General features: G+C 34.8%; 1 protein-coding gene across 3 annotated transcripts in view; it reads left to right on the top strand.

Annotated features, from left to right (window-relative positions):
- The window catches only part of CWC27 (CWC27 spliceosome associated cyclophilin), a 251,293-nt gene that overhangs the window by 38,781 nt on the left and 196,706 nt on the right, over positions 1-15,806 (top strand). Inside the window, exon 11 of one of the 3 annotated variants that reach the window (XM_063811206.1) lies at positions 102-1,073. The exons of the other annotated variants lie outside the window; for them this stretch is intronic. Coding sequence (XP_063667276.1) covers positions 102-462 — 361 coding nt within the window. The 3' untranslated portion in view covers positions 463-1,073. Of the gene's footprint in view, positions 1-101; positions 1,074-15,806 lie in introns of those variants that run through there. 3 annotated transcript variants of the gene reach the window in all.

Here is a 15,806-nt window from a genome sequence, read left to right as displayed (position 1 = left end):
CCTTAGAGAATTGGCACCCTTATATCTATTCTGACTTCCTAGGATTTCTAATCCCTTGTTTCTTCCCTTTTTAAAATGTACCAATCCCACTTTCTTTCCAGCCCACCTTCTCTATGCCTGTATCTTGACTACTGGATACAGCTCAGCAGAATCACACAGGCATATACAAGCTGGTATTATTATGGATTTCTAGATTCCAGCCTCAGCTGTGTCTCCAGTGCTTCCTTATTACTCACTCGCCACAATGTTTACTTCACACTTCAAACTCACTCACTGAACGGATCACCTGGCTGCTTGTTTTTTTATGAAATGACAGTAAATTTCTTCAACCCGTATTTCTTTCTCTTCCCCGCTTCGAGAGTAAAAACTAACAAAACCATTCCATTTTATTTCCTGTCCCTACTTCCTTCCTATTTATTTCTAAATACATATCATCTAGCTTCTCACCTACCACTGCACTGAAACTACTTCCACTAAGGCCATCTAGTTGATAATCGACTGGCTACTTTCCATTTTTTTTTCTTGGTCTTCCTGCTCTGGAGATTTTTGTCTCTTTTCTCTTGAGACTAATCTCTCTCAAGAACCTTACTATTTAAAGTGTGATCTGTGAAGCAGTAGCATTAGTATCACTTGGGAACTTGTTAGAAATACTGAGTCTCAGGCCCTGTCCTACACATTTTTAATTAGAATCTGCATTCTAACAAGATCCCCAGGTGATTTTTGTGTGCATTAGTTTGAGAAGCAGTCCTGTAGAATATTAATTTTTATCCCTACTGCTCCTGGACGAGTTCAAGTTTGTATCATGTTAGTTCCAAGGTCAGCAAGTTGTCAGCAAGTTGGTACTATATTCCCTGACTCCTTAGTGCAAACCTATGTGCACCCTTTTCACACTCCTGTAATATTAGGTTACATATACATTTTTTCTTCTTTGTGTATCCTTATACTGTAACTTTCTTGAAGGTAGTGATCATATCCGTTTACATTTGTATCTCCATGTTCAAACAGCATAGGTACCCAAATATTTTTGTAAATACATGAACAAAAAATGAATAAATTCTTCTTTGGCAAATCACTTTCTCCTCTGGATCTTGTAAGTAGCTTGCTTGTATTTTCAATAGGGATTTATTGATTCGCCTCTCCTCTGCCTAAACTAAGCTCTTTAGAGACTATGTCTTATTTATCTTTATATCCTCAGAGGCGGCTAATATCTTAAGCATATAGTAACTGGTCATTAAACTTTGTGGAATGAGTGGATAAATAAAATATTTAATTAATTATGTTCCATTATAGGAGTGGTTTTCACTCCTAACCGCACATTAGGCTCACGGAGGAGGCTTTGAAAAATACTAATTCCTAGGCCCCTCACCCACAGATTCAGAATTGTTTGGTCTGAGGTAAAGTCTGGGAAGATCCTTTTTTAACTTTTAAACTTTTAATTTAAGTATAATATACAAACAATGTGTCTATTAACTATATTTCATAGTGCACATAAGTATACAGCTAGCTGAATTTTTACAAACTAAATATATCCATATACCCGTCACCCAGATCAAGAAACAAAAAATTGCCATTACCCATAAATTCACCTCTTGCCCCATTCTAGTTACTTCCCCCTCATCTCCTAATAGTAACCACTTTTCTAACCTTTAAAACAATATTATTTTTAATTGACAAATAGTAATTGTATATATTTATAGGTTACTATGTGATGTTTTGCTGTATGTATTCATTGTAGAAAGATTCGATCAGGCTAATTAACGTATTTATCCACTTCAGCAACTTACCTTTTTTGTGTGTGGTGAAAACATTAAAAATGTATTCTTTTAGCAATTTTGAAGTACATTAACTGTGGTAAGCATGCATTACAAAGCTTATTCTTTTTTTTTGTTTTTGAGACGCAGTCTCGCTCTGTCGCCCAGGCTGGAGTGTAGTGGCACAACCTCAGCTCACTGCAACCTCTGCCTCATGGGTTCAAGCGTTTCTCCTGCCTCAGACTCCTAAGTAGCTGGGACTACAGGAGCGTGCCACCATGCCAGGCTAATTTTTTGTATTTTTAGTAGAGACAGGGTTTCACTGTGTTAGCAAGAATGGTCTCGATCTCCTGACCTCGTGATCCACCCGCCTCTGCCTCCCAAAGTGCTGGGATTATAGGCGTGAGCTACTGTGCCAGGCCACAAAACTTATTCTTCTAGTCTAAGCAAACTTTGAGAAATGTCTGTTTAGATCTTTTGCCTATTTTTTAGTTGGGTTATTTGTTTTATTACTGTTGAGTTGTTTGAGTTCCTTATATATTTTGTATATTAGCCCCTTATCAGATGTATGATTTGCGAATATTTTCTCCCAATCCATGGATTGTCTCTTCACTCTATTCATTTCCTTTGCTGCGCAGAACTTTTTTAGTTTGATGCAATCCTACTTGTCTATTTTTACTTTTGTTGACTGTGTTTTGGGAGTCCTATTCAAGAAATCATTGCTGAGTCCAGTGTCATCAGGCTATTCCCTCCTCTTTTTTTTTTCTAGTAGCTTTACAGTTTCAGGCCTTATCCGCAAGTCTTTTATCCATTTTGAGTTGAGTTTTGCTTATAGTTTGAGATAAAGGTCCAATTTCATTCTTCTGCAGGTGAATATCCAGTTTTCCCAACATTTATTGAAGAGACTTTTCTTTATATATTGTGTGTTCTTGACACCTTTGTTGAAAATCAATTGACTGTAAATACCTGAGTTTATTTCTTTACTTCCTATCCTGTTTCATTGGTTGAGGTGTCTGTTTTTATGCAAATACCATGCTGTTTTGATTAAAATAGCTTTATAATACACTTTAAAATCAGAGAGTGTGATGCCTCCCACTTTGTTCTTTTTGGTCAAGATTGCTTAGGCTATTTGGGGTCTTTTCTGGTTCCATACTAATTTTAGGATTTTTTTTTCTATTTCTGTGAAAAATGACATTGTAATTTTGATAGAAATTGCCTGGAATCTGTAGATCACTCTGGGTAGTATGGACATTTTAATATTAATTCTTCCAATCCATGAATCCAGAATGGGATATCTTTCCATTTATTTGTGCCTTCTTCAATTTCTTTCAATGTTACATAGTTTTCAGCAGACAGATCTTTTAGCTTCTTGGTTAAATTTACTCCTCTAAGTATTTTTTTAATGCTATTTACTTTTCTCACATCTAAGAGCATACATTAATTTGGGGCAATATACTTTATCAAAGCTCTGTAGATATTCTAATATGCATTCAGTGTTAAGAATTCTACTCCCAAACACATACCTCCTTGATTATTTCTGAGGTATAGAATAATGTAAAAGTGGATGATATTTTGTAGGGTTACCTCAGGTCTTTCACAGAACTTTTGCAGTTCAACAGAGTTAAGACATTTATCTCAGCTGCACTTGATTTTAATCTCAAGAAAGATAAAAGGGTCAAGAAAGTGAGAATCAAGTAATTTTAGAGAAAGAAAATAAGATATTTGGGTGTTTCTAATGTTTTTTTAAAATGTGGCTGATAAGGAATAAAATCAGTATCTCTCAACCTTGTTTGTACATTTGAATCATCCCATTCCTGAACAAGCTGTTCATAAATTTTGGTATTCAGCCATAAGAAATTTTTAAAAACACTCCATGTAAGTCTAATATCCAGCCAAGGTTGATGAAAACTGGGGTAGTTTGCAGCTTGTGTTTTGGAAAGTCCTATTTTAAAGCTTATTGTAAAGAATCCTTTTTTGCCTGTAGGTGGAGCTCAGCTACTGCAAGTTGATCATGTAAATCAGATTGTGTTGTCTTTCCTGCTTGTTTTTAGCATCTGTATATTGATACATAATAAATGACTAAACAATAAAATCAGCTGTAATAAGTGGACTAGATAGTAAAAAATCAGTGGTTTGTCAGGATGATTACAGCATTATAGTAATGCTATCTTTTATTGTGCAATTTCTATCATCTATAATTTTATTGTGATTCTAAATTAATTACATCAAATTGAAATATAAATGAAAGAAATCTTAACATATACCTTAAAATCACAATCATTAAAAATTTCATGATAATCTTTACGGTTAACTAGAAGGGCATCAGTCTTAGTGTTTGAACAGGTTCTAACTTTATCAGCCATGTTCTACTTATATGCCATGTTTAGTTGACTGCAGCACTGTTCCATTTTTAAGAAAAAATGATCTTATTTGATAAAGTTAACTGGAATTTGTGTTTTGCTCAGGAGTTCTGTTAGGTTGACTGAATATGAGATATATAACTATAATGATAGCATCAGGAATTTAGATATGAATATTGAAGTTGAAATTAAAGATCTTATGAATTGATTAAGCTCTAAATTGTGGAGCATGGGATAATAGAGTCATGTTTTCATACCTTCTAAGGTCTGGATGAACACCTAAATTAGCTGTTAGTGTTTCAGATCTTCTTTTGTTGGGTTTGAAATATATGATTAGGAATTCTTATGGAACTTTGAATATTTTTTCCCCAGAATTTCTAGACTTCTCAGAAAAATTAATAAGCTTCTTCTCGTACTTAGATAATTTTTGACTCTTACTGTACTTTGTGTCTGGATTCTCTTACTTTATGGTTAGATTTAGGAAGTACAGAGTTATCCTTAGTAAATAAACATTGTTTGCTTTAGGAAATTTAAAAAGATAGTTCAATATTTAAATTTCAAAAATTTAAAGGATAGTATACATTTTTAAATGATAGTACAAATTAAAAAAAACAGGTTAGTAACAAACATTGAAACTCACAGATATTATAACAACCCAATTCAAACCATTGAAATTATCATCTCTAGGATGTGCCCCTCTTCATTTCACAGAAGATTTATAAGCAAAGAGTGAAATTAACTAGGACTAGAGCATTTCTGCTTCCTTTCATTCTCTTTTGTCCCAATGTGTTGGACTGAAGCAGACAGTAAAAGAAAGGAAGAGAAATAGAAATCCAAGATCTATATACTGGGTAGTTGGTCTCTGAATAAAGAAAATTTGCAGTTGTTTTTTTGCTTTGGTATGGAGTAGTAGTAATCCAAATGTTGTATTTTCAGGAAATCTTTCTGTTTAACAGCAAATATTAAGCTTTGGACCAGTCTCAGGTTTAATGAAATTTACATGCTAATTTTTACTAGAACTTGATTTTTATTTTTGTATATTTTTTCCTAACCAATCATTCTATTCTCAAATATATGTTATTCGTGTTCCCAGCCACTGTGTAAGAACTGCTGCGTGCCAGGAAGTGGTAGGCTCCAGGAACATGAAAATAAAGGAGATATGGTTTCTATCTGGAAATGTTCACAATATAGTGTAAGAATAAGAATTGTCAACAATTAATTACAATTCAGTATGACAAGCGCTCTGCTAGACGTGCGTACAAAGTGCTATGGATGTTAAGTAGGCAGTATATATTTCAGGAAAAGATCAAAATACCAGATTTAAAAGGGTTGAACAAAAATTGCCATTTTTGCAAATCAAAAACAGTCAAATATCAGCAATTTCATATGTATGACTCTGATGCTAATAAAGTAAGTCATTTTTTGGAGCCACTATTTAAAAGGAATAACACTTTAACATTATATTCAATTATTTAAATAATGTTGCATAATCTCTCAATGTAGACTAGGTGGTTTGTTTTAACTGCCTTTACCAGTTATGGTTAAAATTTTGGAATAGTATTAATTGTAATAGAAACCATACTATATTTGGCATTTCTGGGAAGCTTCCATTTTTCTTCTGTTTGGACATTAATAGCAAGAATTTTTGGATATTCTGGACTAAACCGTTTCTTGGGCCACTTGAAATAAAAATACCACTTTTAAAGTGCCTATTCAGTTCATTGAGAACCAGTTAATCCGTATCCAAGGAATCACCTTCAAAACAAACAAACAAAAAAAATCCTTGAACTTCAGCTATGTGTATCAGAAATATGACAACCCTACTGTTTTTACAATTAGATTTTGTATGGCAGACAGGAAGCAGTGAAATGCACATGTGGGAGAAGCTTCTCCTGTCAAAATAGAAAAGAGGTATTTGCATCTCTTTAGAATGTATTGATTTATATTATCCTTGAGAGTTAGAATCCATTGATCTCACTGCATCAGTTTATAGGGAATAGAATTGTGCATTTGAAACATAGATTTGACATTATGTGCAGAAAAACATTCTTTAAGTTATTCAGCATTGGTCTCTACCCCGGAACAAATATAGTCATGTTGAAAAATTGTGAAATATTCACTGCTTTCTGGCCTTGCTAGGCCATATACTGTGAATTCCCTGTAAATTAAATTGGCAAGTTTAGTTTGGGAAGAGAAGGGCCACTGAAGAAGTAAAGTTCTTCTTTGTTTTACACAAAGTTGGAAGTACATGAAGTTATGCGAGAGCCTGAGGGAAAATTATAATTAGTGATTTTATTTTTGCTATCTCTAGTTCTTCTTTTACTCCCCTTTTCCTCTAACTCAAGCTTGTCCAACCCGTGGCCCATGGGTCACGTGCAGTCCAGGATGGCTTTGAATGCAGCCCATCCTGGGCTTTCTTGGCAAACTTTCTTAAAACATTATGAGATTTTTTTTGCGATTTTTTTTTTTTTTTTTTTTTAGGTCATCAACTATTATTAGTGTTACAGTATTTTATGTGTGCCCCAAGACAACTCTTCTTCTTCCAGTGTGGCCCAGGGAAGCCTAAAGATTGGACACCCCTGCAACTGTTCAGGGGCTTTACTACCCTTTGGATACCACTTCGGTTTTGCACAGTCATTTAGTTCTTCCTTTGAACTAGGTACTGCGCTAGGGCCCAAAATACTGAAATTAGTAAGTATCAGTCTCCTTTCAAGTTGCTTAGTTTCTAATAAGCAACTTGAAAACAATACCTAACCTATACAAATGAATAAGGGCTGTGAAGGGTTCATAGGTGTTCTGGCTAGGAAATTGTTCTGTTATTCTACAGATATTTATTATTATTCTACCTTGGGGCCAGACACTTTGCTAAATCAACTTATTTCCCTAATATAACTTCCACAGCAAAGGTATAAGATATACTTTGTTTTATGATCCTTCTTTTACAAATGTAAAAACTGTACTTTAAGAGGTTAAGTGACTTGCATTATGTCCCATAGCTAGAAAGCAGCGACACCAGTACTTGAACCTGCAATGGTATGACACCTCTACAGAGCCTAGAGAGGGGTTGGCCAGAGCCAAGTCATGTGTGTCCAGCTAAAGAAAGACTGACATGAAATGTTTCTAGCAAAGATGTGACATTATTTCACATATATTATAATATAACTCTATGTAAGCATAGGGGATGGATTAGAAGGAGACTGAAGCGGAAAGACAAATTAGATTATTACACTAGTCCAGGGAGAAGTAATAAGGGCCTAACTAAGGTGTAGTATCTGTGGGGATGGATTTAAGAGATATTAAGGAGGTAGATTTATTAAGACGTGGTAACAGATTGGATGTAGGAGACCTGAAGGTATATTTCAGATATACCAAAGATATATTCCAGATGACTCCTAGCTTTCTGGCTTGGAAGACTGGCTAAGAAGTAGTAGTAATAAGCATTGAGATAGGAACACTGGATATTCCTACTCCTCTCCTCAGATATTTTTGCCCTGTTGGTCCTTTCTGATATACCTCTGTTTTGCTACACATAAACATATATCCTGAATTGTTTCTTATTCAATTGCTTTCTTTATTAGTCAGCTATATTAGGTTATACACCCAAATCTCAGTGGCTTAAAAATCTCAGCTAATATTTGTTTTCTTGCTCTGGCTACATCCTGATGGGCAGCTGTGGATCTGCTCCACATCATCTTCATTCTAGGCCTGGGATGAAGGAACAGCTCCTCTCTGAAATGTGCTACTCTCATGGCAGGAGGAAAAGAGTGATGAAGGAATGATATGCTGGCTCTTAAAGCGTCTGCTTCGAATTGGCATATGCCACTTTATTTCACTGGCCAAAGCAAGTTATATCGTTAAGCCTGATGTCAATAGGATGAAGTATAAACCTTTCATAGGGAGGAGCAGTGAACTGTTGGAAAAGATAATGCAATCTACTACAGTCTCTACGATTTAAACAGAAATTGCTGTCTACATCTATGACTATGTAGTAAGTTTGATCATCATATTCCTGGCAGCCTGGAGGAAGAAAATGGCAAATATAATAAAAATTATATAATTACCATTACCTGAATTTTTTAAAAAACTATATATCAATTCCTAGTTATTTCAGACTTCTAGAAGTACAAAATTCTAAAGGAAATTTTATCTTATCAGTCTTTACACCCAAGGGTGGAGAAGAATACAGTGGATATCTTCCATAATTTCACAGATGAATAACACTTCATATACATACAACATTAAATTGTAACTTTCTTATTAGATATCTTAAGAATCCTTTGGTTATAAGGAATAGAAACCCACTCAAATTAGCTCAAGTAAAGGAATTTCTGTATGAAGGAATAGGGGAGTTGTATAGAATCCAGATAAAAGAATTGCATACAGTCTTTTCAAGAAAGCAAGTTGTCAGGAAGTTACATTTTCTCTCTTCTTTTGCAGCTTTTCTCTTATACTTTTCTTTTATTCATTTGTTCCATTATCCTCACATACCTGTTTTCTCCATAGAGCTCTAGTCTGCTACTTGTTGCAGTTCAGTTCTTCAGAAGTAAATTGACTGGATTTCTGTGTCCAAAATCTGAATATTTGGGAGAGAGAATCTTATTGGCGTGGCCCAGGTCAGGTGTCCGCTCAATTATGCCATTGATAGAGGAAATGGAAAGCCACGAAGTATGCAGATATGGCAAGGATGGGTAGCTCCTCCAACATCTATCCTTCCCTCTTACCAGAATGCCAGTGTTTAACTGGAGTCATGGCTGCTTAACTGAAACACATTCATCAGTCTCCTTCATTGTTAAGTATGGTCGTATGACCAAATTTTGGCTAATGAGGTGAAACAGAAATGTGTCAGACATTCAGGCCGTCTTTTTTTAAAGGAAGGAAGAAAGAAGCTAGCCCTCTTTCATACCTGCCTCTTCCTGTCAGCCTGGCACACAGATTTGATGACTTGAGCTAAGGACGGTAGAATAGAGAGGAGCATGCGTCCTTGAAGACTTCGTGGAACCATTGTTGCAGCTTGAAATGCCTACCTCTGGACATTTCCTATATGAGATAAACTACCTTTCAGGTTGATTCAGTCACATTATTTGAAATTTCTCTTATGTGTGGTAGAACCCAAAATGATACAAGGCAGCTTTTTTTCAGGCCTGTGAATAGGGCAGGTTCTCTAAGATGGGAATACAGCAGGGAGGAAACGAATGGCTGCATCATTATTTCTAATAGTTTTTGTAGTTGATTTTCTTGTTTTTCCTGGAAGAGAGTCATATCACTTTGCAACACCCAGCATCTCTACCCCTCTTCTCACTTTTGGCTGATCACCTTGTATTTCATTAAGAAACAGAAGCAGTGAGAGAGAACTTGTTCCTTTTCCCACCACCAAATCTACCTATCTGCATCTGAATCTATTTTCTTCTGGCAAGGGCAACCCCTTCACTCTGTGTCCTGGTCCTCATATCCTTTTACTTTCTCATATGTTTTGGCCGTGCTATTACCCACTTTACTCTTTTTGCTCACTTTGCACCAAGCATATTCTTCTCATACCAAGGTCACTCCTCTTGCAGGCCTCTGCACTTCTAGTTACTTCAGCATGAAACTTTCTTCTCTGAGTTATTCTTAGTAGCCATTCATTCTTTTTGTTCAGTCCCTTGCTCAAATATCATCTTAACAGAGAGGCCTTTTCAGACTATACTATTTAAAACAATTTGCCTCTATTCTACCAGGGGTACTTATTCAAGTGACCTAAAGACAAATTTATAAAATTTGCTTGACTTTCATAAAATACATATGTTAGGATCTACTCCTGTAAAACAACAACAACAACAACAAAATCTCAGTAGGTTTAGTATATAATTTAGAAATCATTTTTTTCTACAAAGTTCTACAACTTTTTAAGAACTAACAACCACTGTAGTGTTTATCAACATTAATCTTCTAAATGAGTGGAGTTGTTTAATTTTGTTAGTTTTATTGAATCTTGGCCTTTATGTGTAATTGTCTTATAACAGCAGACACAATATAAACCATTCAGTAATGACCTACTTTGAAGTCTCACAGAATTCATTATGATTATTTCCTAGCTTTTTGCTAGTTTTGATATGTTAGTGATATTTGATCTCTCCTCCCTCCTTACTCTTTATTATTTAGATATAGCTGTACCATGAGTCTCAGTTATTTAATTTATGTGTGTGCATATATATTGATTTAATTGTTTTTACCATTTAAATGCACCTATGTGAGTGTTAAGCCTTCAGTAGGATTCCCATTTTTATTTTGAAGCACATCAGTGCCTTGTTATATCTTTAAATGTAATTTCACATTTGATTTATTTTTTGTGTACTCACATTTCTTTTAGAGACCCTTAATACATGTTACTGCTTTTTCTAATTCCTAATTTTATGTTGTGAACTTAGCCTGCTTTTCATTTTAACATTTATGGTGTTGATTTACCTACTTCTTTACAGTTATCTTATTTTAAAAGTCTAAAAATTATATGATAATTGGTGGGTTTCTGCTCTTTCTGAAAAGTACTTTTCTTAAGGTCAAAGGCAGATGTTAATTGGCATATGAGTTTAAGTTGCTGAATCACTTCTTTTTAATCTGTATTTTCAATTTGTTCTGGAAATTCATTAGATCAAAGGTATGTATGTACTCAATAGATAGGAAGTTAGATTTGCCCTTACTGTATATTTGATTTTCTTGATTCTATTGAAAAAAGAATGTTTTCTTAGCTTTGAAAGTTATATAATGACTTCCTGCCAATTTCTTCTTCCTTTTAGATAAGCGTTTACTTTAGTTTTATTAGTCATTACAAATTAATAGAATTTCCGGATATGCTTTTTTTGCTCACAATATTGACAGTAACTTGAAATATTTTAAAGACAGGCTTTGTTTAATGAAGTTAAAACGAAAAGCCTTTGGCTTGGCTCCAAAGCATCCAGATAGATATTACATAGGCCTGGGACAAAGACTAGGGTGTTATGGGACCTTGTATTTTATATCCTGCTGCTGTTTGGTAAGAGTAAGTTTTGGGTGAAGTATGTATGTACATGTCTAGTCACCTATAAAAAATGATATATGTAGCTGACCTGTGGAAATACATTTAGTGTGATAGAAGGTGAGGTTATCTAATCCTGATGGTATTGGAGAATAGCCCAGAAATCAAAGACCAGGATAACATTGCAGTTATTCAACAGCCTTATTGTTTGGCTTTATGCTCATTCTCAGGTAGGATTTCTTAGTATTTTAGTGAAGTTTTAAAAATTATGTTTTGTTCCTTTTATTGTTTTAGCCTGTGCTGTATAGTATGAAAATAATTATAGAACAAAATGTGCTTACCTTTTAGTAGCTATTTAAAGATATTTGCTCCTAGGTTTTATGGTCAATTAATTAGTAATAAAAATACACATGTTGCTTAGCTTTTTCGTATATGTTGGGAGCATAGGTGAATAAAGGCAAATAAAGTTAAAAAGCAAGTTGGGATCTGGATTATTTTGTCTTTTTAATGCTAGGTTCGGATGTTTGCAGAAGACAATGGTCACTTGACTTTAAGGAGACAAAGTGAGAGGGTTCCTTTTGTTAGCCAAACTAGCTTTATTTCTAAATTGTGTCAGTGAACTATAATAATTTTCAGTGGGACAAAAGGGACATCATACTGGACTTAATAATACCTGGGTGATGAAGTAATATATACAAGAAACCCTTCTGACATGTATTTACCTATGTAAGAAACCTTCGTGTGTACCCCCGAACCTAAAATAAAGTTTAAAAAGGGTGACTGATATGGTTTGGCTATGTCCCCACCCAAATCTCCTCTTGAATTGTAGCTCCCATAATTCCCACATGTTGTAGGAGGGACCCAGTGGGAGGTAATTAATCATGAGGCTGGGTCTTTCCTCGTGCTGTTCTCATGATAGTGAATAAGTCACACTAGATCTGATGGTTTTATAAAGGGGAGTTCCCCTGCACACGCTGTCTTTGCCTGTCACCATGTAAGATGTGACTTTGCGCTTCCTTTGTCTTCTGCCATGATCATGAGGCCTCCCCAGCCATGTGAAACTGTGAGTCAGTTAAACCTCTTTCCTTTATAAATTATCCAGTCTTGGTTATATCTTTATTAGCAGCGTGAGAATGGACTAATACGGGGACAAAACACCTATTATAGTACTTAAGCATGGCCTGCAACACAAATTGACAACTTAGGACTCTTGCCTTTAGAAAGGAATTACAATCTAAGGATGGTTAAATTGCAGCATCACTGCTTTCAGTCTTTGGTATTATGGTCATAGTTTGGGAGAATGTTTGAATTACCTTAATTCATGCAGTTTAAGGTCATTCAGAGCTTTTTGCTATTAATATGTATAAAAACCGCTACTAAATAATTTTCATAAAACTGATAAACAGCGTTTATTCCAACAAAGAAATATATGAGAAAATTTTCAGTTTATTCTTTCAAAAGTTTCAACTAATATTTTAAGAGTGTTTGAAAGTTGATGCTGTGTATTTATTTGAACTGTTCTTTTTTTTAAATACTGTAACTGCTCAAGATTACTTTAGATGAACACCTGGCACCTAAACCGGGTATAAACAAAATGGAAACAAATAAAACCTTACAAAGCTGTAAATCTGACATGGAAATATACTATGCCAAAGGGCACACTTCATCTGGGCTCTTTAAGGTGAAACAACTCCCAATTTTCAGCCAGAGTAGTGACCTGGCCTTAGTATATTGTGCTATTGTACAACAGTCTTTATCTGCTTCACATCACTCAAGTTCTGTTTAACTTTTTGTTGTTGTTGTTGTTGTTATATTTTCATTCTAATTCTTAGAACAAAAAGAAATCCTTTTACAGAGTATGATACCTTGAACTAGAAGAGCCACTTAAGTATATGTGAACCAATATCTAGAGTGTGACATACCTAATAAATCTTAAAGAAGAGAAAAAAAAGAAAAGATGGTTAAAAGATAGAGAGATAGATCAGTGGGACAGAATACAGAGTCCACAAGCAGACCTACACAGATATAGTCATCTGATTTTTTTGACAAAGGTACAAAGATAATTTGATTGAAAAATGATAGTCCTTTCAACAAATGGTACTGGAATAATTGGAGATCTATGTGCAAATAAATAAATCTTGATACATACCTTATATTTTATATAAAAATTTACTCAAAATGGATCATAGACCAAAACATAAAACTATTACACTTCTAGAAGAAAAAGAGAAAATCTATATGAACTTGGGGTTTGACAGTGAGTTTTTAAACACAAAAAGCATGATCTGTGGACAAAAATGATGAAGTAAACTTTATCAAAAAAAAAACAAACCTTTGGCTCTGTGATAGATGCTTTTAAGGAGATTAAATAACAAGCCACAGACTAGGAAAACAATATTTGCAAACCATATATCTGATAAAAGACTTGTATCCAGAATATATAAAGAACTCTTAAAATTCAACTATAAGAAAACAAAGCAATTTTTTTTTTTTTTTTTTTTTTGAGAGAGTCTCACTCTGTCGCCAGGCTGGAGTACAGTGGAGCAATCTTGGCTCACTGCAACCTCCAACTCCATGGTTCAAGTGATTCTCCTGCCTCAGCCTCCCAAGTAGCTGGGATTACAGGCACGTGCCACCACACCCAGCTAATTTTTGTATTTTTAGTAGAGATGGGGTTTCACCACGTTGGCCAGGATGGTCTCAATGTCTTGGCCGCATGAGCCACCATGCCCGGCCAACAAAGTAATTTTTTAAATGGTCACAAGAGCTTAACAGATATTTCCCCAAAGATAATAGATGAGGCAAATAAACGTGAAAATATGTTAATATCCTTGCTGAGATGGACTATTAAGCAAAAAAGGATTTAACATTTTCTATGTATTGTTACTTCACACTTCAGTATATAGTGAATAAGGAACTAGAGGAAAAGAAAGTTTAAAGCATATTTGTTTGTAAAACTTACCTGTTTTAATCTTCTACTGCAGGGAACATAGAGCTTACATTCTAGTTCTAACCCTTAGTTTTTTGTTTTGCAGAAAATCCTGAAGCTGCTCTCTTTACCATAGGATCAGAGTGGTATTGCAAAAAGAGTAGGGGAAGAATAGTGAAGTTAGAGAGCTTTTCCACCTTTCCCTAATTGTGTTTTTAAAAGTTTAACTTATTCAGGATTACTCTCCCAGAACTTGGCAATATAGGATTTAAACACAGATATCCTTGACTTAACTGCCATATTATACCTCCGTTGAGATGAGGGTTAAGGAATGGGATATTAGAATGGTGTACCAAGGATATAGAAAGTAGGTGCAAGGGGATAGGTGAGAGTTTGATATCCTGATAACTGCAGGAACTTTTGTACACATGGTTGCATGTCTGCCGGAATTGGTAGAAAGTGTTAGAAAAATAGACTGGGGCCAGGTCATGACGGGCCTTGTATGGCATATTTGGAAATGGACTCTGTCCTTTAGATGGTAGAAAACAATACAAAGATTTAAAGTTGGAAAGTGACATGATTAGGGTTTGTTTTTGGGAGATCACTATTGTATAATAATAACATGGAAAATAAACTGGGAGGAGCCAAGGTTAGAGATTGAGGAGACAGACATGACATGATGAAAACCTTGAAGCAGTGTTCTGTTTGATAGGTAATTTGCCTCCATCAAACAGTTTTTCAGACATCTACAATATCCAAGTGGCATAAAGCTCTCAGCTGAGCCAGATAGTTAGCTGTCTGTATACAAAGAAATCTATATAAAACACAAGATTAGAGAAAGTACAGTAGCTTCATGGAACATGGAGAGATTAATTTTGAATTTATGGATTAGGAAGTCTGCATGTATGCAAGTAGCATTAATTTTAGGCCTTGAAGAAGGGGTAGAGTTTGAATAAGAGGAAATGGGTGGGGAAGGGAATTTCCAGAAGAGGAAACTGAGAAAAGTACAGGGTGTATTTGAGGAATAATCTATTGTGACCAGAGGAGAGAATATAGTTGGAAATAAAGCTGGAAAAGATAGGTTGGAACCAGATAATGATTTACCTTCCTGTATAATAAACTGTAAATACAACTCATTTTGCTTTATTTGTGTGTTAATTCAAGTGTACAGATAAACATATTAATAGATTAATTTTTTTAACACTAGAGTAAATCAATTTGAAGGATTCAAGGCTGGATTAATATTGAATTTCTGCATTTTTGGAAAAGAGTAATATGAGTAGGAAGGTTTGTTAAGATTACTATTTTAGATTATTATTTTACTTTTTATAATTTGAAAATGAATATCAAATCACTACAGTAAATGAGGTAATGGTTTAGTGAGAAGAATGAATTTACATAGCACGATTAAAACAAATTTTATTTCTAGCACTAGGCTAGAATTTATTTGAATAACAAATGTTACTCAAATTTAATGACAACTGTGATCTATGAATATTTAGGTTCTGATGCCAGCATTGTTTGCTAGAAATGAGATCTGAGTAAACCAATTTTTCTGAATCTCCTGCTTCCTCATCAGTAAAATGCAATCAATACCTGCCCTTCCTATTTCAGTAGTGTTTTGATAAGGTCAAATGAAATGTGTACATGAGACCACTTTTAAAACGTAATGCCATTGATGGCCTGTGATTATAAAGTTGAAAGTACCATTGATACCACACAGTCCAGTTCTGTCATTTAACAACCATAGAGCAGCTCACTGTCTGATACTCTCTTCC

Source organism: Pan troglodytes, chromosome 4 (assembly GCF_028858775.2).
Source record: "Pan troglodytes isolate AG18354 chromosome 4, NHGRI_mPanTro3-v2.0_pri, whole genome shotgun sequence".
Classification (NCBI taxonomy): domain Eukaryota; kingdom Metazoa; phylum Chordata; class Mammalia; order Primates; family Hominidae; genus Pan; species Pan troglodytes.
This window is presented reverse-complemented; position numbering and strand designations above follow the sequence as displayed.